Source organism: Larimichthys crocea, chromosome IX (genome assembly GCF_000972845.2).
Source record: "Larimichthys crocea isolate SSNF chromosome IX, L_crocea_2.0, whole genome shotgun sequence".
In the NCBI taxonomy this organism is placed as follows: Eukaryota; Metazoa; Chordata; class Actinopteri; family Sciaenidae; genus Larimichthys; species Larimichthys crocea.
The window spans coordinates 4,533,447-4,557,630 of NC_040019.1; the positions used below are offsets into that span (position 1 = coordinate 4,533,447).

At 39.5% G+C, this 24,184-nt stretch overlaps 2 protein-coding genes across 5 annotated transcripts in view; one reads left to right on the forward strand and one right to left on the reverse strand.

Moving 5' to 3' along the window:
- Nucleotides 1–14,660, reverse strand: part of arhgef28a (Rho guanine nucleotide exchange factor (GEF) 28a) — a 41,570-nt gene extending 26,910 nt beyond the window's left edge. For 3 of the 4 annotated variants that reach the window (XM_019269131.2, XM_019269132.2, XM_019269130.2), the window contains exons 1-7: nucleotides 14,252–14,660; nucleotides 11,321–11,375; nucleotides 5,975–6,119; nucleotides 5,532–5,888; nucleotides 2,673–2,862; nucleotides 1,700–1,880; nucleotides 1,161–1,230 (exon numbers count right to left, since the gene is read on the reverse strand). In XM_019269131.2, the coding sequence (XP_019124676.1) occupies nucleotides 1,161–1,230; nucleotides 1,700–1,880; nucleotides 2,673–2,862; nucleotides 5,532–5,888; nucleotides 5,975–6,119; nucleotides 11,321–11,353 (976 nt within the window). In that variant the 5' untranslated portion in view covers nucleotides 11,354–11,375; nucleotides 14,252–14,660. The remainder of the gene's footprint in view (nucleotides 1–1,160; nucleotides 1,231–1,699; nucleotides 1,881–2,672; nucleotides 2,863–5,531; nucleotides 5,889–5,974; nucleotides 6,120–11,320; nucleotides 11,376–14,251) is intronic. The other variant, XM_019269133.2, reaches the window with a different exon arrangement.
- Nucleotides 14,661–20,419: 5,759 nt separating this feature from the next.
- Nucleotides 20,420–24,109, forward strand: ankra2 (ankyrin repeat, family A (RFXANK-like), 2). Its single transcript, XM_010735310.3, has 9 exons — nucleotides 20,420–20,531; nucleotides 20,843–21,137; nucleotides 21,235–21,393; nucleotides 21,485–21,550; nucleotides 22,064–22,161; nucleotides 22,252–22,377; nucleotides 22,488–22,554; nucleotides 22,714–22,794; nucleotides 23,029–24,109. The coding sequence occupies exons 1-9, from the start codon at nucleotides 20,520–20,522 to the stop codon at nucleotides 23,082–23,084; spliced, it is 960 nt and encodes a 319-aa protein (XP_010733612.1). The 5' UTR covers nucleotides 20,420–20,519; the 3' UTR covers nucleotides 23,085–24,109.
- The last annotated feature ends 75 nt before the right edge of the window (nucleotides 24,110–24,184 follow it).

The window sequence follows — 24,184 nt, forward strand, 5'->3', positions numbered from 1 at the left end:
ATGTTTGCACAAGTGGATCTGTGGTGGTTTTCCAACGCTCTACAGTAAAGACCATGAACTCACATACCACCACACACAGACAGAAAGCAAATAGGAGCGGTTTGTGCATGCGGAGACCACTGTGTAATGGCAATATTGGGGTGGAAACAAATGATTTTCTCATTGTTGAGTAACGTGTTGATCATTAAATGTAAGAAAGCCAGAGGCGACTTCTACAAATTGCTCTTTCCGACTAACAAAACAACACTCCATAAAACATATATATTCAATTAAGAGCAACATAAAAACAGAGAAAATGAGCATCAACAAGCTGCTTCGTTAATTCATTTAAATATTAATTTATAACTCTTATCGTTTATTGTTAATAATCCTGTCAATCAACTAATCGTCTAATCATTTTGACACGAGACACAACTACATCTGGAAGTCATTATATGCCTGTGTCTATGCATGTGTGCGTCTGGCACCGCGTGTGTGACGTTTGTTTTTGGCGGCTCATGTTACACAGCTGGTACATCCATGTGACAGCTAATGGTGTGGTACACGCTGCGAGGGAGGACACGGGTAATGCCTCATGAAGATGTGTCATGGGTAGACGCGGCTTGATAACAACCGATACCGAAGTACTTGCTTGTAATCAGTGTAACTGAATTCTGTTCCAAGTAGTCAAAATCAGTAATCCTACTCAGAGATTCTTGCATTACACAACTAGTTTCTCTTGTAGATGCAGATAACCAGTGGTGTAGTGCAGGGTATACATAAGTATACAAAGTATAACAGCTTATTTTTCAGTTTGTATCGTGTACACCCACTTCCAAAACCCCTCCTATGCACATTATTCTATAATGTTCTCTAAGGATAACAAAGGCATGACGTAGATGTCCAATTTTCATGAGTGGATGGAATAAGGAACAAGGTATACTTAACTCAGAATGCATAATTATGTAGTTGTCTCACCCATCTGTGGTTAATATTAATTTCATAATGGTCCTTACTCACATGAAGCAGCAAGTGACATATGACTATGAGCTAAACATACAAACATAGTCTTATAACACAGGAAATATTCTTAAAGAAAAAGTCACTACAACCCTGCTGATGGCTTAAAATAACTGAAATGGCCACTGTAAACAGGAATCGAATGTAATAAGTCAGCTTACCTTCACCACTAGGAACAAATTCATCTTCGCCTCTCTTGTCTGTCTCACTATTAGCTTTGAGCACATTGATCTGGAACAAAAACAGATCTCATGTTAACACAGTTGCACTGTACATTATATAAAGAAGTCACCAAATAACTTGCTTTGATTTTATAGTGATGATTTCATGTTGCTGAAGCAAAACCCTGCAGGGTAAATAATGTGATCAGATATTTAAAAACTACACCTGCCTGTCCTTTTCATTTTACCCCGTCATGCCCTCTGATTTACAAGCTGCTCCAATAGCTGCAGTGTTTTGTTTACTGTTACTTGCTCAACTCTTATCAAAATGTCTGATTGCATGTTAAAGGGTGTGAGAGTCAAGGGTTCACTGTTTACACAAGCTTGAACAAAACCTGTGCAAATGGCCATATCTCGACAGAAACACAAATTACATCATGTACGAAGACGCATGGGAATATTTATCAGCCATTGTGTCCTACACCGTACAGTAGATGTGATAACAAAAAGGATTTTAAATAAAGATGCTTCGCTCTCACCAGTTTGAGGATGCTGTGGTCTCCCAGTCTGTCTCGGAGGATCACAATGCCGTCCTCAGGGCAGCTTCCGGGTGTCTGCCACATAGTCAGGGTCAGGGAGTCCATCCAGGGACAAAAGCGCAGCATGCAGGAGCTGTCGGACCACACGCACCGCACACCTGGAACAGGGCCGACTGCAGGACTGATGAGGAGAGGGAAAAAAAAACGCAATCACAGAATAGAGATTGCAGGAGGTGAGGTTAAAATAAAGTGAATTTAATGAGGAAGGAGCCTCCCCTATGAATCAGTCTTATCACAAGTCTTTGTTTGTCATCATGTACTCCCAGTGTTATATCACTGGTATGCTTTGTCTCCACTGACAAGTTCTCAAGCTCTCTACAACTTTATCGCTGCAGGTGGAAGTGTCGAGCAAGACTTATTAAACATCAAACAGATTTTAGATTATTAAAATTCCACATGTTCCCTTTGAATGTCACCTGTCACCTAATGAAATATGACTCATCACACATGAAGTAACTCTACTGTCTGTACAGAGTCCCATTCCCTTTTGCTGCTTGAAGAGATTTCTGTACTTATCCATAAAGCAAAGATGGTTTTAGCTGTGAGTCTAATGATTTTCACTGCTTGTTGAGTGGATCTTTGTAGCATGTGTGTTATTTTAATTAAACAGTGTGTGTATGTGTGGTCTTCTAAAGAAGTCGTGGACTGCTAATAATATTGTAGCCACGTCTAACATGGTCTTGGAACATTTGTTGTTTCTAGCAGCTTATTAATATAACGAGCAGCTAATGGCAAGAGCTTCCCACGATTAAAAAAATGTTCCAGAAAGCCTTTAAACTCCTTAAATAACTCAAGAAATCCCCTTTAAAAAATCTCCTGCAACTAAATGTATTTATGCATTATGTGCTAAATGGAATTATGCATTATAGTAGCATTGCCACAAATAAGAGACGACATAAAATTGCAGCCTTACGCTGCCAGCGTCCTGAACATGGCATGCTGTCCGTCCCTCTGAGCAAGCTGAAGGGGCGTGTCTCCCTCCTGATTGGGTAAGGTCAATGCCCTTTGACCTCTCGGTTGGTGAATCAAGAAGCGAGAGAGATGGACCAAACCCAAACGCACTGCGAGGTGAAGGAGGGTTTCTTTGGGTTGAAGATCAGAAGCTGGAAGCAGAGAGACAAATAATAAAGGGAATGATATGTTAGTGAAGGGATTACATTTTTAAAAGTTTTGTAAGGATTTCATTCATTAAAATTGATGAACATACAGGGTTTAATCACATTTAATGGCATTTTATAGTCTACAATAGTAGATCATCTCATGTGTGATCATCTTGCCATGTGGAAAAGTCCACACTAGAATTATACTAGCTGATACTGTAAGTCTTCGAAACTGTACTTGAGAGCTAGACCAACAAAACACACCCCCTAGTGCAATTAATGTGGTCAACAAACTACAGTAGATTTAAATATGAGAGTGGAGGCTGTACACCAAGGGTATGAATGCACTGACTGTTGTACAACTGAGAGATCTTTGCTCTGTTAATGTTTCTCTCTGTTTTTAACTTGTCAACATGTTTATGTGTATATTTCTTTCTGTCTGAGACCAAAGACTTCAGAAATACCAAACTAAGTCTGAGCTAATTAAGAAACAGTGTCACCATTTCATAGCTTGTAAACCAGTCGCTTAGTAACTTAATTGCAAAACTCGGGGAGATGGACTCTGTCATTTTCAGCATCAAATGACCAATCTTGCAAATGTTTAAACATAATAATGCCGGTGTGGAAATCAGGTAATTAGTCTGAGCAAAAATATGAGATATATTTTGAGCTAATTAAGAAACAGTGTCCTTATTACGTGGTTTGTCCTCCAGAGAGACAAACTGATTTTCCAATTGTAAAATTGCCCGCTTAGTATGTATCATGGTCATAATGGTCATAACTGTGTGGTATTCTACGCATGCTTTCTCAGCTCTGTGCAGCACAGATAATCTGCTGCATATGTATGGAATGTAAGACAGTAGAGAAACGAAAGAATGAAGGTCTCCGTGTTACATAAGGCCTGCAGTATATCAATAATATCATTACCTAGAAAAACTGGATGTTTCACTAAGCAAACACCTGCTGTTGCTCATGTGCAGTGGAGTATAAGGGAGCATAAACAGTGAGTATAAACAATCCTGGAGTCTGAATGATGCTTTAACATGCTTTCTCTAGGCTGATATCATGCAACAGCACAGGGTGGCACAAGCCCTCCATATACACCCTTGTTGTTTTGTAAGCACAGGATGAAAGACTGTTTTAGGGAGGACCAGAGGTACTTTATCGTCGGGCCTTCTCCTGTAATTGTGGGTGAGAGCTAAAGGTTGCCATGGTGCCATCTTTCAAACCCAGAAACAATGTGAAGAAGAATTCCAACTACTTTTATCTTCTCTTTTTCCCTCCAATTTGCTGCTGGATCTGAACTGAAACGCCCCGTCACCTCCACAATGGTGCCGTTAATTGTGACCCTGTTTCAACTGACTGAGAGGAGTGAATGCTGAACATGCTCTTCAAGCAAAGTTCAACAAACAAGAATGTCATTGTTTAGATAGACCAGTAAATGGTGCAGTGAGGGACTAGGGGCCGACAGCTACTTTGCATTTGCACTTCGACCACGTTTTGCATAGACATTAGCTTTTTCTATATAAGTCCATGTACACATATCGCACTGCTGTTTGTGCATTTGCTGCAGGATCCCGTCTGTCTCTGGTCTCATCTCTTTCTTTGTTCTTTCCATACTTAATAAAAAAAAACAATCTGGAATTGTAAGGAGGCAATAAACTATCTGCACTCTCTCGGCTCAGTATACTTTTCCATTTTCGAGCATGTGGTCTCTCAAAAATCTTAAAATCTCATTAAAAATGCACCTGTGTTCAAAACCTCATTCCTTAAAAATAAGATAAAATAAGTTCATAATAAAACTTCATAAATAATTAAAAAATCTGAGACCAAATACCAAAAACAACTCTGACACAGCTGTGGTGTGAAGGAGTGTGGAGTGCAGCGCAGAGGCGGATTGTGGGAGTTGATTTAATAGACACAGAGGTCTACAAGACAACTCTAATCTGACTGTGGAGGAATAATGGCAGTAATTGCTCCTTCTTTGAGGAGGAGTACACTGGCCTCTGCCCGGCTGGCTGGCTAGTCCTGGTCCACATCATGTGATGGAAGAGTTGGGCTGTGCAGTCAGATTTCATGTCAGGCTTGAACCCTACTCAACACCAGAACACCACCGCAATGACATTAACCTGAAGGACTGATATTGTTTGTTTGTTAAAGGATCAGTTTACACAAATTCAAAAGGTTACTATGATGGTTGTAGTTTTTTTGTCTTAGTTCTGAGATATCGGAGGTTGAGAGATGTAAACAGGACAGACATCTCAAAACCTGAGCTGAAACCACAACTGTGACTAGATACTTGTTAAATGTGTTCTTGAACTTTGCTGAACCGGGCACTAGGAACACCTCCAGGATGTACATAACAGCAACAACAGCAAAAAATGTATTAAAAAAAAAACCCTTAAAAAAATCCCTTGGAAGTTCAAGAGTTACAGACTTTTTGGCAAGAGTTTTCCTCATATCTGCTGAGCAGAGGGGAATCCCTGATATTTGACCTCCATGGTTTTTCTTTGTTCCAGGAAGCAGTGGAGGACAAACTAGTTTGCGCAATGTGCTTTGTCAGAAAAGCATCAATAACAGGCAAGGACTGCAGTGGAATTATCTCAGGCAAATAAAAACTTACACACAAGACCGCAGCTTGTAAGTTCAGCTCTCACTTCCTATTTTATTACCTTCTCTAGGCTGGCCCTCTGTGTTTTTCCACTGCTGAGGGTAATCCATGTTGGCCATAGCCTGTGCGATCTTCTCATCCAGCTGCCTGAGACCAGCTTCATCACCCGAACTTTGTCTGAGTCGCACGTCCTCCTCATTGCAGTCCTCGTCAGCTGCCTCCGCCCACGTGGAAAACCTCTCCAGGACTTCTAGGTAGCTCTGGGGACTGAGCTGGTCCCTGTTTGCACTCAGGTACTCTGCAACCTCCTGAGCAACGTCCCTGAGATATTCAAGAGATGCTTCACCCTCGCATGGCTTGACTTGGTCCTCTGTGTAGAAATAGGATGTGACGGAGACAGCTTCCACAATGGCATGGCCTATGGGAAATAGAGAAAATCATGATTGGATATAATGAGGTAATGACATGCAAAGAGAGAAATCTGTTTTTTTAAGGTCAACATACCAGGAACTGTGAAGCAGAGGGTGAGCCCATCATCTCCTCTTTTTGCTGCAGTCACATGTGTAAGTCTAGAGCCTTGTACAACAACATAAAACTCTGCATCTTCAGGAGCGTTGGCTTGTAACCTCACACGGGCCTCCACTAGTCCCTGAAATGAGAAAAAGCAAATCAGTCAATTTAATTGCATTGTATTGTATTAGCTCCAAGTGAAAATTCGTACAAGGCCTTGAATATACAGTTTTCTCTCTGGCACTTCAGGTCAAGGTTTTTATGCTGGATTGAAGGAGAAGAAATGTGGCAGCAGGGTTAAAAGAAGAAAGACACCAGTTCTTTCCTCACAATGGGAGTGAGCTGCACCCTACTGAGTGTCTACTCCATGATCCACCTTCATAATGAGATTCATTATTTCTTGTTACATCACTGACCCTGTTCTTCATTGACCTCGTCTAAACTCTGATTTCTTCTGCATCAACCCAAAAGACACCCACAACTCACATGAGAGACTGCAAATCTACTGAAGACGCAAAGGGTGAGAACAGAAGTTCATGTTGTATGTTCACAAACCCAAACTGAAATTCGGTACATCTGATATGTCTGTGCAGCATATAACCTCTGATGCAGGGACGTCAAGGCCTTCTTATACAACATGGTGGAAGGATGTAAGTAGTGCCTCTTTGTCACTGACAAAACAAAGTAAATATTTTTCTTCTTAATATCATTATAGATTACAAAACATGGAAACCACAAGATTTACTTCCTCTACCCAGTATTATTTCCATCCACAAATTGACCTTTACAAGAGGGTTAACATAGAGTGTATCTATCAAATTCAAGAGGGATAGCATACTTGGAGTTCCATGCTTGTGCAATATCCTTATCTTCTGTTTTCTTGTGCTCAGCTTAGGGTTTTATCTTGTGATTTATGGGGTCATCCTTATTTTATCCTTTACATATCCATCATGTTAAAATGTATTTTTGGGGGGCTTATACACCAATTTTAACTTTACATTTCAAGAATGGAACCATTTCCTCTCGCGTTTTGGGCCTTCTCACTGCACTACTGAGTCTAAACTAGTGTAACATTTCAGGGAAACAGCTAAACATAAGGGACTGAAGCATACACAGTTGATAATTACAGTTTAGATTGTGCATGGATTAAGTGTAATCTACATCATTATCTCTAAACAAGACTAAGAGTCTACAGCCACACTAGAAGCTGTGAGGCTGCGCCTAGGCACAGCATGCTTTGAGCTAAACCAAACACCAAAGCTAATATTGGTCTATATATTGTCCTGGCCAGTGTATTGGTCCACTTCTGAGAGGGGCATGAATATTTGTGCCAAATTTCAAGACCATCCATCTGATATTTAACAAGACATTTCACTCTAAAGCACAAATCTCAACCTCATGGAGACCGCTAGATAAAGTCATTACGATACATAATCTGGAAACCGTGAATATCTGAACAAACTTTTATGTGATACCATCTGATAGATATTACTCTGAATAGGTGAAACCTTTGACATACTGATGGTATATGAATCACTAAAGTTAGTATATCATCTGGGGACCATGAATGCAGCAGACAAACCAAGACTGACATTTGTAGTGTGGTCAATAAAGGCTTGTTTAATGCAAATATGAATAAATTCTTGCTCTATGCTTCTAGACGTGGCCCTTGAAGTACATTTAAGAATATAGTGAGATAGTACGCGGCCTGAGAAAGGACACAGATAAGAGCTACATGATGTTCTTTTCACAATGTATCTTTTTAATGTCATTTCAGGTGAAAGATTTCTCTACAATCTCATAAGGAAAGGCCATCTGGCCCCTTTGGCTAACCAATCAATAACAAGGTAACCATAAAGTCTCCAGTTCTGACTGAGCTTTCAAACTAATATCAGTCTCCCTTTTATCTGCTTTGTCCCGAGACTTTTGGAGCTTTCAAGAGTTGCTTGAGTCCACTACTCCCGTGCTAGTTCAAAGGTAGAAATGCAAGTGACCTCTTGTGCTAGTAGGCTGTCAGTCAGGACTGATAATGGAAGTCTGACTCAGAGTGCAGTTTCTCAGCTTGCTGTGTGCACTAAGTGGTTGGCTGCAGTACCACTTAGTGCACACTTAGCACCATTAATGTTATCGCTGATTGTTTTTCCACCTAACAAAAAGATAAGATGTTAGCACGTGGTTTGTGCAGCCTTCCTGGTTTCTTACAAGGCTGGTTAGACACAGGGAAGTTATAATTTCATTCAAAATATTCAAATGTGAATATCTTTATCCATGAAATGTTAATGTACAGTGAGAGACTTATCTCTGCTAAGTTTTGGACAAAGATCATGTGCATTCTCACAAAGATTCTTCCTATTTACTTCTACTTGACAAGTCGTGTTCTGATATATCACGGTGGGATCAATAGGCTTTATGTATTCTCTGTATTTGGTGTTTTTTCTTTTGAAATTGTACTTCAGCTCATGTCTTCCAAAGATACGGAAACATATGTGAAAACAAATTTTTAATATACTTTGATTTTGTTTTCTCCAAGGACGCTGTAGTTTCTAGTTAATTGCCCCGACCTCGGATAATATTGGTTTACACAGGTACAATTTGATCAGACAGAATTTGCTTGATCCTAACTGTATCTCCTGTGCCTTGGGGAAGAGGAACGAGAATGGCTGGCTGGCGGTAAGACATCAGACTGATGTGATCTATGGCCTTTTCTCCAGGGCTTTATCATGACCCAACCTGATCCAGTAACAATGAAATATTCAACACCTTGTGCCTCATGCCTCCCATATGGACAGGTTTCAGGTCAGTCATAAAGTGTTAATTATGGAACATAAACATGAGGAGGTTTATCACATATGCAATAAGAGCCTAATACAAATCTAAAAGGCAGTTGTGTTATGTAGATAACCCTATCATAAAGAAATAAACAGTGAGTATTATTATTTGTTTTCATTAGAACACCAGTCCAAGGATACAACAGTGACATGATTTTATAATCGCCCCATGTTGTTGTCCACTGAGTGGGGAAAAACAACACTCAGATCTGCTGCCTGTGGTCTCCAGGAAACCAGCAGTCATCAGCTTTAGAGCTCTTTGCCATGATCTCCTGAGTGCAACACATGGGTGACGTCAGGGGAGCAAGATCGCTGCTACTTCAACAACAAAAACAGCTCCAATAACAGTCAGTTCCCTTTAGTGAGAAGACAGCCTGACGTCAGCGGAGACGGCATATTTTTTGTACTAAATATTGATGATAAGTTGAGAAACCAAATGGCATATTGTCTATCACAATGTCAACATTCAGACATGCTAATCAATCAAGAAACGTATTCAAACTTGAAAGAATGTTGAGTGTAAATACTTCCAAGTCAAACAGTACCACAGTGAGACGCAGGCTTCATGCTGCATATTGGAGGTAAAAGAAACTCAGCGAACCAGAATCTCATTGCCTGAGGGGTGACGGCTATGACAGCCAGGCCTTTTCTCATACTCAGCTGAGACACATACCTCTGATTTAATCTGCTGTACTAATGAGATACTAATAACCATACATGTCATAAAATAGGGCTGCCAAGTTTGGGCCCATTGTTACATAATAAAACCAAAAAAATGTAAAAATAAATATTGTAGATATTAATATGAGACTATATGGGGTCTGCAATATTTGAAAAAAAGCCTCTGTAACAGCATGTGACTTGGCTTACAGTATCAAACGTCAATAAAAGACTGGCAGGGTGAGGTTTTCTGTCAGTTAGGCGTGTGAAAAAGCAGGGCAAACAATCACCAGCACTTAAACGGGAAAAAAAACATAAACATAACATAGAGATAGTTCAAAGATCACCGCGATAACTGTCACTCTCTCATCATACTAGCAAATGAACAAACATTGCACAGCAAGGATATGGCTAATCTATCTCCATTTGTGAACACAGTGTTGTTCTGTGTTGAGGTAACAGCTGCCATAAAGAAATGTTTTCTCTGTGAGACTGTATTGGTGCTTTAGGGAATAATCAAGAGATGACTAAAGTCAGCAGGATTCATCCTCTTGGGACCATGAATGTTTGTACAAAGTTCTCTGGCAAACCATCTGACAGTTGCTGAAGATATTGCAGTTTGACCGATAGGCCTACAGGCCGACATTCCCATCCCTAAAGCTGCTAGGGATGGCTAAAGATTATTTGAAATGAGTTTTTTTTGTACTTTCCTCTCTCACAACAGATTGGGACTTCTCACATTTCAGCTCACCAACATAAGCACACAATGTTCCTGCAGGGGGGATCAGTTTTACTCACATATGCGCACCTGGACGAACAAAATCACTTTGACATGAAGTCCTGCACTGGAACTCAATAAAACCTCCTTCAAACACAGGAACTCCCACACTTTCTGCCTGCAATTCAATGCAACCATTTATCCATTGATCTGGCCTAACAGTATCTGCTATGGGACCTGACGCTATGTTGTATTTGTGGAGGTGCACTATAACATTTTACTAAAGGTGTTACAATAACAGCCTTTATATGACAGCAGTGTGCCGTGGCTTGCCCACACAAAGCCCGGCATTGAAATCTGGATCTCATTCAGCAGTGAGAGTTGCTCCTGTTGAGCTGTGACCTTAGAGGGCGGAGACGCCACTTCCTCCTAATGGAGAGGTGTATGTGTAAGTGGTAGAGCCAGTAATGATTCACATGCCTGAGTTTGAGACCAGTCCTAAATCAGCCTCCATGAGCAAGTGGAGGCAAAGATTTCGGAGCCCCCCTCTCGCCCCACCACCGGTTTGAAACTGGTGACACAGCAAAACAAGCAGACACTCTGCTTACCAGAAATCTGGCAACGCTTCAGTGACTGGCCCACCCAAGCTTCCACACACACGGGAGAATAGGAGTAAGAGACAGACAGAAAGAGAGAGAGATGGTGGATATGGAAGTTTGAAGGAACAATAATTCGACCATACCCTGCACTCTAACATGCTCCCAGAAGACAAACGTGTATTTATTCAGCTCATACACTAGTAAGAGTACCAAGAAAGAAATTAGTATATTCTCTCATTCTGGCTTCCATGTTCTTTTGTGCTTTCAAGAGGGCCTTGTCATTTGGTGAGCAGGCTGTTTAAGGCCTGGCTTCCCCAGGGACTGAAACCCTTCTGGCTTGGGTTTCACCTGTGGCACAAGGCTTACCAGTCAACCAGTGCACAGAGGGAGAGTCAGGACTGAGAGAAAGCAAGGGGATGGCTTGGAGGGAAAGACTAGAGTACAAACACGGAACTGGGTTTTTTTTAAAATGGGATGTTCAAACCTTAAAAAACATATCCACAAAAACATTCACAGACTGTAGAAAAACACTTACATACAGAGGCACCTCTCTTCTGTCCAGCTCCATTTTCTCTCCATCCACCAGATGCCTTGAGAGGAAACAGTCATGTTACTACAATGTCAAGATAATATCAACCGAAACCTTTCGGCCTTTTTCTTGTTTTGTTTTTTATAAGGTTGTCTCCTGTTGTGTAGTCTAATCCAGTGGTTTTCAAAGTGGGAGGCGCGCCTCCCTAGGGGGGTCAGAATAGTTTCAAGGGAGGCTAAAAAAATAGGAGCGGAAATAAGGAATATTTTTATAATAATAATAATAATAATATATATTAGTTATCAAAAAGGGAGATCACATGGAATAGCTGAAGTGTGTGTTAGGTTGTTAGGTTAAAGACATTTTTAGTTTAGTGGTGTAGTTTTTCCCACAAACTAATAACAGACCTTTTTTATGTATTTGGTGGAGTCTGAAGTAATGGCAAACAGCAACATTAGGCACAATTGTTCAGTGTTATTGAGATTTAACAATCGTGATCCCATGACATGCAGGAATTGAGTAAAAACAAAGCGAGTAAACAGGTGAGGGGGCATCTTTTTCCAAGTCTGATGATGGGAGGTCTGATCTATAACAACATCTTGCTGCAGCAACATGCGCTGCAGCGATTTTGAACAATAAACACAACAAAATGGGGGTCACCTTCTGGGGAAATATGAGACGTAAACACTTGTATAGATGATGCTCTGTTTACAGCCTATAGGCGACTGAGATAAACACCTGTATGGATGAAGCTGCAACAACTACAGCGCAGTGTCCATCTCTTCAGGCAGGATGCAGCAGTGGAGCAAAGGGTAACTGTATCATCAGCACACACACCTGATCCGCTGTGACTTCACTCTCAGCTGTGAATAGTGCATGACTTCAAAGCTGCACAGCGGTGTTCGGCTCTGCAGGCTCTGCACTTTGTCTAGACGCTCATTTGCATGAACTGGTGCCACTGCAGACAAGAGAGCTTCAGCCAAATTTTCTCCCCTCTTTTAAGGTCCCTATTAAGATATTATTCTATTCACTGATGATAGCTTCCTCAATTGATAGATTAATAATTTGGTGCCCATCATATATTCTCATAGCCCAAATGGTCTTGAAATGTTTTAACTGACCAACAAGCAACAAGCCCAAATATATCAACATTTCTGTTGATTAATTGGCAATGAATCAACTAATTGTTCATCTCGAATCCCAATAAGATTGCAATTTTTTTTCCCACTATCAATTAATCTGCTGGTCAATTCCTCGATTCATAGATTAGTTGCTTGTCCAGAAAATGGTGAAAACTGTTGATCACTGTCGACAACACAAAATATTCAGTTTAGTGTCGTAGAGGTCTGAAAACAAACATTTGCAAAGCTGAAATCAGATCATTTGGACTTTTTTTTTTACTCACAGAGATTAATTGATTTTCAACATAGCTGGAAACTAATCAGTTAATCTATGAACCAGTGCAACCAGTTAGCATACAGACAAAATGCAGCAATATTTCATGATGACAGTCAATAAAAGTAGAGGCTTTATCATTATCTGGGTTAAACCCAAGATTACTTAATGTTATTTTATGAAAATAAAGCTAAGACACAGAGAACATCGCAGAGTGTCATTACAGCAGCTCCAGTCACATTATATCGTAATACACAAACTGATGTCCTTTGGGTTTACTTAACAATAATATCACTATCACGTTTGCGTGCTCTAATATTGTGTCCAAAGGACATCTCATCAATAGGAGAATTCAATGCCACAGGCCTGGGCGTCCATTTCTGTTTTTATTGTCAAGTGGAACTAGAGAAGGTTAACATGTTGTACCATAGAGTGAATAGTGTCCTAGGTTGACAGGTTGCACCCTATTACATCAACAGAAATGAATATTGTGGTATGCTTTTGTTTATGCAAGGTTTAAAGACATAATCTGAACACACACACACACACAGAGGAGGATCAGGATCCCTTTGGAGTTCATTTGAAACTTCTTGACTTCAAAGGTCAAAAACAACTTTTGAATCACCCACGAGCGGAGGATAACTATGACGACCTTAGACACAGTACTTAGAAGAATGGCTCTTAATTAAGCAGAGTCCAGTTTTTCCAGTCTGCACAAGAATTCGTGTCAGTCATTGTCCTCGCCGTGACTTCAGCAGCCTCTGACATGTTCAATGTGAATAAGAAACCTGACCTGGCTGGTGGCCACGGACTCCACAAAAGAGCGTGAGAAAAGAGATTACGCATAACAGGAGAGCACACGCTGTCGAAAAGCATTTGTGAAGCTCGTTTTGACGTCTCTATATGTGATGCAAATATTTCCAGACGTGTCCGTGAACATTTTTTCAGGTGATGCATGATTGAATAATCTAATTCCTCTCACATGACAAGCTGCAATCAGTTATAGGCTGAATAAAAAAAAAAGGTGCAGCCATTGCACATTATCATTTTGGTACATGGAGGAAGGTAAATTTGGGGTTAGTGTACAAATATTCTATAGAAATAAGGTTTGTCACTGACTCAGAATATATTTTTATACCCTTATAATAAAGACATAATGGAAAACAACCTCACTGCTAAGCCAGACTCTGACACAAAGAAGTGAAAACAAGCTTTAGAAAATGATCAGCACTCAAACACATCCTTCAGGAACATTAAATGACCTCTACTGCTTTCACCGAGAAGTGAAACTTTACTGCAGTCCGTAAATGCATCAGGGAAAACAGACAGTTGGTTTGAATCATTGAAGCCGCCACGTTTTTTTTTTTGTTTTTTTTTACGTATCACCTGTGAACTCAGCAGCATTTCATCGCCTACAAACCGAATAAAACCACACATAAAGAAAAAGTACAAGTGTTAAACTCACTGCATGGTGTTTTTTTCTTTAAGCTTTCATTTATTAAAAGCTATTTTTAAGCTTTTGCATGAATCAGTTGCCATTACCTGCTGTCGTCTCTCTCTCTCTCTCTCAGCTCGCAGCCCCTCGGCTCGTCAACACAACTCGACTTGTTACCTTTAAAACAAACTTCTTCTTCTTTCCCGCTTAACACATTCTAACACTTTTCACATGTTTATTCCGCACCACTCTTTAGTCTCGGCTTCATTCGTCCTCTTCGCTCCTGGACAGAGTCTGTTGGGGAGGTTTTTGTTTGCAGGTGTCGCCGGAGTTGTTTCTCTTGCTGTCCTCTGTCTCTGCTGTGTGTGCAGTCTGTCTGCACCTCTCTCTCTCTGGTCCAGCCCCCCCTTCACGCACGCACACCGGGCTGCGGGACTGAAGCCTCTCAGGGAGCCACGAGCATTCCCATAATATGATTTGTGTTTATATTACACCCATACGTTCAGTGTCTGCGGGTTAAAGTGACATCTCATGCTTTAAATGGTGTTTCCATGTGTTATAGTTACTGTATTTACTTTATGGCGTTGTATACATGACGGGCAGTTGTAGTTTCAATTTCCTCCAATCAGAGACAAGTTAGAGTGATGTCATTTCTACTTGAGCTCAGTTGCACTCTGCTTGCAGACAAAGAAGTAACTAAGAAAGCCACATTTACTCAAGTACTGTACTTTAGTACAAGTTTTAGGTACTTGTACTTTATTTGAATAATTCTATTTAATGCATTTTCACTTTTTAAAAATGTATTCCACTATATTCATTTTACAGTTCCGGTCACCACTTTACACACAAAGCATGTGATTAACAAATCATAATTAACTTTATTGGCCAAGTATGTGTGCATATACAAGGATGTATGGATATACAGCACATATAAAAAGTAACAACATACAGTGTCTAGTGTAAAGCAGCTGAAATTAGTTTCACTTCAACTACCTGCATTTAAGTGCTGCTTACACACAAATACATAAATAATAATAAGCCAGAATTAGACGATCTATGGTCTATATAGTCTAGAAATAGACTATATATAGTCTAATTTTTCTGCTGTATATAATAAAATGTTCTGAACTCTGACCTCTGACAATTACAGTACATTTTGCTAATAATACTTCTGTACTTTTACTCAAATAGAAGTAAAAGAGTACTGTATTTAAACCGTGACACTATGAACTACTTTTACCTCTCCCACCACAGCATTTTTTGGTGTGTCTGACTCAGGAAATGTGTGACTCAGTGATAATAATAATAGTACGAAACATAACTCAGAAGCAAGCTTCATACAATTCTGCGGTATGTATTGTTTTAGCATGTGTAGGTGTTATTATAATCTCCTATGTGTATTTATGCTGTCTCAGTATTTGTCACAGAAAACAGATAGTGACTGTGCTTACTAGGCTATCAGATAAAAAAGATTTGCTTCTGTCAGGTGTTTATTAAAGGGATAGTCCAGCGATTTAATATACACCTGCCTACATTTTGGCAACTCTTGTTTTTAAGTGGTTTATAATAATAAACTTAATAATGTCTTTCATTAGTCTACACTTTTTTATAAGCGCCACACTTCCAGTTTGTCTCTTTAACCTATGTCCCTGATGACGTAGTCGAGGCTTATTTTTAAAGCTCTCTCAGAGCCAGAGAAGACACTAAACTGTATTCATGGCAGGTTGAACAGAACTTTTTGTGACTGATTAACCGAACCACATGTGTAAAATTAGTCAAGTGCCCTTTTAAGGTTGAAGCTAGAGGTCAGTAGCAGTGTTAAATGATCCAACACCAAATAGGCACGGAGTACATGTTGTAAAAGGCCAATTTTGCTATCAAATACTATCTAATCTATTGACTTTACTAGAAAAAGACACGCGAATAAAACTTGAATGAAAAAATGTCCCTTTCAAATGAGATGTTACATTTTCTTTCATAGATTGAATGCACACGGGGCTGAGGTTTTGCTGCTTCTTCCCAAACTTGATTGTGGTTCAAGCTCTAATTTTAGGAGTACGAACATTTTGTTATCATATCAAATACCATGAGAGCGAGAGTGCAATGAGGATCAAATGACAAGCATTGTTTTATATATGTGTTCAGTTTGTTTCCAAGGCTTCCTCATTCTCTTCTGTCAGATAAAAATCTTTCATGTTTGTGTTGGATTGCAACCATTAATATAAGACGCAGACATTCACACAGACATTTAACAGTTAGTAACAGGAAGCAAGAGGAAGACTTTCCCACCCTTCCTGCTCCCAGACTTATCCCACTGTGTGATAATGAGCAACAGATTAACTGTCTTAAATGAGGCCACAGCTGACAGTCTGCAACAATACAGTCTTACTTTTAATGCAGTCAGCAGCCTACGTTAATTTAAAGTTTCTCCCGGACAGTGTTCTCTCTCTCTAATTGGGGAGATGGGAGGATTATAGATCATTAGGCACAACAACAAAGGCCGTCATAGATGGAGCACTGCAATTTACAGCTTGTTAAACTGTGGTGCCACCTGTTGGCAAAAGTATATCAGTGAGTAAAAGTTGACGTAAACTTACTGCCATCATGTGGAGGGTTTTCAGATAACATTCAGCATGTACTGAATTTAATCTCATACTCATCACATCCAAGGTATAATAAGGTATAACTTTCATAATTCATTGAGGGACACTGATGTGAATTGTAGTTTCCAGAAACTAGATGTTGTACATTGCCAAATTGTGAATTTGGAAGATTGTATTACTCAGTCTCTTGGAGGATGGTGCAAAGAGTGACTGTTTAATGAATGTTATTATTCATTTATTTATTATTGTCAAGGCATTTTTCTTTTTCTTTTTTTATTGTATATATATATTTTTCTTATTTTATGGTGGTGGCCAGCTCCTTATAATCAAAGTGATGATCATATATTCTTCATTTATGTACTCTAATTGTTTGTATTATAAATTAAACCTTCTTTTTTTTAGTGCATGTGATTTAGGTGTCCTGTAGATGGCAACAGCAGCATACTGTATAATTCATTATGCATAACAAGACTGTCAAATGAGGCAGCAGAGACCAGTGTATGATACTGCTCACCAGAGAATGAGGTAACTCCCTCAATGCAGCTGAGGCTTTTGTAATTCCCAAGTCCCCCTGGTGTGACCACAAGTGGCATGGATGGGCCATGACCTTTAACCTCCTAATTAGAGACTCAGAAAACAATCAAGTAAGCAGCAATAACAAATGCACACATAGAGGCCTCAGGACAAACACACTTGTCTCTTTTTCCGGTGTCTGGTGGTGTGATCCCGACACAACCTCCATCAACCTGCCCTTTCTGCTGAAAATACATTCCACACACACACGGTCCAAGAATAACAGCTTAATAATCGCTGTGTGGTAATTTTTACTTGAACAAACTGAGCCTTGAAAGCTCTCCTCTCAAACACTCTAATCATAAATATTCAGCCCTTAAGTTGAGATTGAGGGATTTGAATTTTGCAACACACACACACACACACACACACACACCACTCAGCTGAAGCAATGTTTTTAATTCTTTCTTTGTTCTGTATTAAAGGAAGGTTTTCGTCACACAAAATGCCCATTCTTTTTGTGTTGGTGTGTCTTTTATAAGTGTTAATAAGTGCCAGCCTTGCATGGTGGTAGGTTAGTGAGTCTAAAGAATACAGATGTATAACGTGGAGTGAGGAAAGAAGAAATCAGTGTCAATATACTCTGAATATTACCTGGCATATTTACCAGGTAAACATACAGAGAGGATACACCAAAAAAATCAATGAAACATTTTATTTAGGACTAATAAATTGTGTAAATATTCCAAGGGGCTTAAACGCTGTTAATCCTGCAAAGCCTAATCACACCATTAGAAAATCACTTCTTGGCAGCTTCTTGGGCCCTACACAGTCATATCAAAACAAACCAAAAAAAGTCAAAAGAAACTTGACATAGCAACATGAAAGGGACATTACATAGATGGTGAAACACTCATTTCCTTACTGCTGATTTTTACAACAATGAAGAAAGAAGTCTAAAGCTGTGTTTATGCTTTTCTTTGGAAGGATTCGACAGATCCTGAGAAAATACCTGCTGTAACCTATAAATCAGATTAATATGTTGGAACGTTGAGCAAAGATAATGACCACTGCTGGAACAAATTTGTAATTCCTGGAAATTAATGCGGTAAACTGATCTAAAAGAATATTAAACAAGCTCAACAATCTCTCTGCTTTGTGAAACTTTCTCTTATGTAGGCCCCTTCTAAATGATAAGGTGTCATTACCTGATTATTGTTTGGAACATCTGATCATCAGTGATCTCAGGTTAGTAATTATTATTAACACAACCATTGGAATAAAAGACATAAATGGTACCAGGACATGCCAGACAAGTCTCAAAAATACTGGAACAGGGCCGATGATGAAGTCATATAATGATAAATAAGTGAATTCATGCAATATTTGTTGACATTTCCAAATTGCTTCTGACTGAAGCTTTATTTTGTTAATATATCCGTTCCTTTTCATTTGTGTCTGTTTAATAATTGCCATCTTGAAGCAATAAGTGCAGTTTCACGTTCAACATGCACGTTGGCTGCAGGTGACTACTAACACAAAACCTGACTAATCTAATCTTTTACACATCAGTTAGGTAATGGCTGTATGAAGTTTGCAATATAAATAAAATTGACTACATCTTTGAATGTCTAAATATGAATGTAGAGGGCTGAACAGTACAAAGCAAATAACTTTTTAGTCACTACAAACAGATAAAAGTTAATAACAATTCAATTACAATACAAACACTGGAAACACGTTACCTGGTCACCATTCAGATTATCTTTCATACACTTCAACACTTGGTTATTTGGCTACTTTGTTATTTACTGATATTATGAAGTCATTAATGGCCTGTAAATTAGCAAGCAAGATGTTGGAGATCTTTTACCCGTCTGTTGTTGCCAGTGCCATCTTCTTTGCTGTAGTTTGTTTGGACAGCAGCATCAGAGCCAGCAACACCAACAGACTTGATAAGATCATCAAGAAGGCCGGCTCTGTTCTTGGACTTGAGTCTCTTGAGACTGTGGTTGGAGAGGAGGACGCTGAATAAACCGTTATCCATCATGGACAATGAGCAGCACCCTCTCCATCACACAGTGGACAGACAGCGGAGGGAGCAGCTTCTCCCACAGGCTGCTACACATCATAATTTACAGTCACTGCACATTTCTCCTTTCTTACTTTGCACTATTTACAGTCACTGCACATTTCTCCTTTCTTACTTTGCACTAAAGTCAACACTGCCAATTTGCTGTATATACTTTTGTACAATATATTTTATTTACTGTTGCTATTTTGATATTTTATTATGTATAGTTTGTTGTTTATATTTTTATTCTTATGTTGTCTATCGTCACTGTGTGTAATGCTGCTGCTGCACTGTAATTTCCCAGCTTGGGATAAATAAAGTCTATCTATCTATCTATCTATCTATCTATCTATCTATCTATCTATCTATCTATCTATCTATCTATCTATCTATCTATCTATCTATCTATCTATCTATATTAATTGGTTGGGACATCAGGTGAAGCACTGTGCAGCATTCAGGTGCATGCTGGCTAGAAGAACTTCACATGGTGCTCTAAAGCAGCATTTAGCAGTTATGCAGCTCACAACTGGAACAAACTACCAGCAGGACTGAAATCAGCCCCAACTCTTAGCACTTTTAAATCCAGGTTAAAAACTTTTCTATTTTCACGTGCTTATGGCTGAGCTCTTTTAAAGAACTTTTAAAGAATTTGTAATCATAATCCAGTGATTCGTTGAATGTTTTAAATTGTTTTCAAATTTGCTGTTTGAATGATTTTAAATGACATTCTGATATTTTTAATTACATTTTCTTCTCTTTTTAATTTTTTGATTTCTATTGCTATTGCTTGTCTTAATGTCAGATGTTTTTCCTTGCCTCTGTAAAGCACTATGAATTGCCTTGTGTACGAATTGTGCTATACAAATAAACTTGCCTTGCCTTGAAATAATAATAAACAATACAATTCTCATATGTGATCACATTTAGACACCAGGACATGTTGTCACACATAATATAAAAGATATACACACTGAGCTAAATGAATGGAACATATATTATTAAGTGTTTTTTTATCAAAATTATTGACATAAGTACACACGTCTACTAGAAAATACGACGCACGGAACTAAATGTAGGGACCTTAATAGTGTATGCAACCCGTTGTGAACGCACTGCGCATGCGTACAACTACCAAAACACGGTGAGGGAGGACGAGCCGCATGAAGATATTTCAGTGAAACGATGCCTCTGAGAGTAAGAAACGTCTTTAATTCTTCATCTGTATGTTTATTTAATGCGCACGTTCAGATTCAGATCAATGTTTGAATGTTTTAGCAACAATAACGGAAGGTTACGATAACAATGGCTAGCGTGCTAGCCCGAAAGCTAACAGACGGGTCATTTAACATCATGTGTTTGCATCAGTGACGTCAGCTCAGGTGTGAGGGATGTGAACGAGACCTAACGCTGGGTTTATGACGTAAAGTTCACCTGTCACCTGTTTTCAGGTGTGCGGTGGCCTCAGTTTGACCTCAGTGTGTGTTTGTGTGTGTGTGTGCGCGCAGAGGATGGACAGCGTTACCATGGCAACGTCAGATGGGACAGCAGAGTGTCCCCTGGTGTCTGAGGACATGGAGGGGATCTGTGTAATGCCGGATCTGAGTGCCATCAAGACTGAGCAGTCCACAGATGACCCCACAGGGACCCAAAACGTGGCCATGGGCATCAAGTTCATCCTGCCCAACCGCTTTGACATGAACGTGTGCTCCAGATTTGTGAAGTCGCTCAACGAAGAGGAGAGCAAGAACATCCAGGATCAGGTCAACTCTGATCTTGAGGTGGCTTCAGTTTTATTTAAAGGTGACAAACTAGTTTGTATGTCCCTAAAGGTGCAGTAACGTGACACTTACAGCCCTTTAACGTAAGCTCATTCATAAATATTCTCCTTCTCTTTCAGCCGAGTGCAATATCCAGACCTCGCCTTCCCCGGGTATACAGGTGCGCCATGTTTACACGCCATCCACCACCAAGCATTTCTCCCCCATCAAACAGTCCACCACGCTCACCAATAAACACCGAGGCAATGAGGTTTCTTCCACACCTCTTTTGGTGCATTGTAAGTACTGTACTGTCGTTTCAGTTTTATTTATTAAAAGTGTTTCTAGCAGGGTTCAAGTTCAAAAATGTTTTTTTTTTCCCCTTCTCAGCTTTGTCCATCCATCAGCTCGCAGCCCAAGGTGAAATGGTGTTTCTGGCAAGCAGGATTGAACAAGGTATGCGAAGGTGTAATAAGCATGTAGTAATGTTTAGGGCTGCAACTAGTGTTTGTTTTCACTGTAGATTAATCTCCCTATTTTCTACAGCTATAAAACATTTTAAAAAATAGTGAAAAATACCCACCACAATTTCCCAAAGTGCAACGTTACAAAGGAAATCAGCACATCTTCATATTTAATAAGCTGGAAGCAGCAAACGTTGGCATCTCTTCTTGAAAAATGTCATTTTTCAGTCATTTAAGCTCTACTGATCTTATTGTTAAACATAAATCACATGATTAATATAATTATATAAAAGTTATACTGTCTAATAACTAATGAAACACATACATGAAATATCTTGAAGAATAGAGTAATAAACATCAAGAATAGCAGTGTCTTCATTACATTTTAAATATTATCATTATTAGTAAGTCTTGTCCAGTGATCCTGCAAAGGATAGATGAAAGGCTGTGATGTAAATATACGCAGTGATGTTCATTTTATTCTTTTTTTGTATCATTTTAATAGAAACCGTGATCAATCTCCAAGATGAAGAAGGCTTCACTCCCCTGATGTGGGCAGCTGCACATGGACAAATCGCTGTTGTCGAGTTTCTTCTCCAGAATGTACGGGAAAAAAAACATTATTCAGATCTCATGTTTTTATTCGATTAGAGCGTGTCCTCTTTATTTACCTGCGATCGTTCTTTGCTGTAGGGTGCTGACCCCAACCTCCTCGCCAAAGGGAGGGAAAGTGCATTGTCTTTGGCCTGCAGCAAGGGATACACTGATATTGTGAAGATGCTCATTGACTGCGGTGTCGATGTCAATGAATATGACTGGGTAAGAATATTAAACCTATATCTCTGACACAAAAACAAAAGGAGATTGTGTGTGTGTTTGTTTAATGTTGTCCTGTCCTATGTTTGTGATGTTCCTTTTGTTGGTTTCAGAATGGAGGCGCTCCTCTGTTGTACGCTGTCCATGGAAACCATGTGCGCTGTGTTGAAATACTGTTAGGTGAGGACAAATCTTTCCCTGAAAGTAACACCTGGGATCAGAAATACTCGTCTGTATTCATATTTCTTAAAAGATAAATATATGACCTGTTTGGGAAATGTGTTGTGTTGGCCATAAACCTGTCAGTAATCAGGTTTGGTATGTTTGCATGTCTTTCAGAGAGTGGTGCTGATCCTACCATTGAGTCAGATTCTGGATTCAATGCAATGGACATGGCTGTAGCTATGGGCCACAGGAATGGTACGTGTAAATTAAATAGTCTGAGTCTACATTTAAGACAATGTGCATCAGCGGATGTTTGTCTAACTATCTCATGATCCCTTAAAACAAAGCCATATCTACTCATGCTCACCACAGGCAGCATATGCAGTGTGGTGAAATGTACAGAGAGTATCATAAACACACTAGTTCAGCAGAAATATATTTGATTTTCACAGCTACGTTCAATAAAATTCTCCATGTTTCTCTCTTCAGTCCAACAGGTGATGGAGGCCCACTTACTGAAGTTACTGATGGGAATCCGAGAATGAACTGTGACACTTGAGGAAAAAACAAATACCAAGGCACAACGCCGGGCTCTGGACAATCATGTAGCACGCCCAGGCTGTCGGCCAGTAGGAATATTTTGTTTCATTAGGTGACATTTCAACAGCGTTGCATCACATCAACATGATTTTGTTGGCATGATGCACACACGAAGGTTTGTGCAGTGTGAATTTTAATTTTTAACCCCCTTTCAAACCGTTTTTTTATCCTGAACCTTCACGCTGAATGCGAAGCTGCAACTCTGATCTAGATACACTGAGAAAATCTCAAAGAACAGAAATATAAAGTTGAGTTTGTCACGTCCACTCACCGTACACAGCAAGTTTAGTATGCTGCCAAACGTGCAGTGTAGTGTAGAGTTGATTTTGTTCTAACTGTGGAGGTTTCGTTTTGAATCTTTTAATATCGTATATGGCATTTCGTGCCATCGTTGGCTGTTCCATCCTCCTCCCATCATGTGTTTTTTTTAAAACTAACTTATTGACAACAAGAATTTTAATGTAATATGTGAAACTGCCTCACGTTCACACTGCCTGGTCCTCAAAGCGAGCACGTTTCTGAGGCTCTTCTGAGGACTACAGGCGGTGGATTGAAAATTCGTTGTTACAGACTGGAATGCACACGGTACAGACTGAGATCTTTGTGTTGGTTGTACTGAGTTTATTTATTTGAATAATTTGGACATTGTGTTGTAATGTGATGAAATTCTCCGTTTTTTTTGTTCCTCTGTATTGTGATATTAATGTCCACTGATGTTTTGTGACCTTACACCTCATTGAAAAATGTCCCACAAGGTTACTGGGGGCTCTGTATGCCACTGTATGAGGGTGCTCGTGTTTTATAACCATACCGTAAGTGGTTTATCAAAAAAAAAAAACTTGTATTGACCAAAGTGTCAGACTTCATTCTGTACAGATATTTATCTGACTGCAAGTCACAAAGGTCAAACCACTGTTTATAGTTATGGAACTGAAGCTGTTATTTAATTAAAAGAGCTTTTTAAACTGCATTTAACAGAGTCGCTTATTTAGTAGCTGTGAGAGACGTCTACATCACTCAGTGTCAAGATATAGGATAATACAGT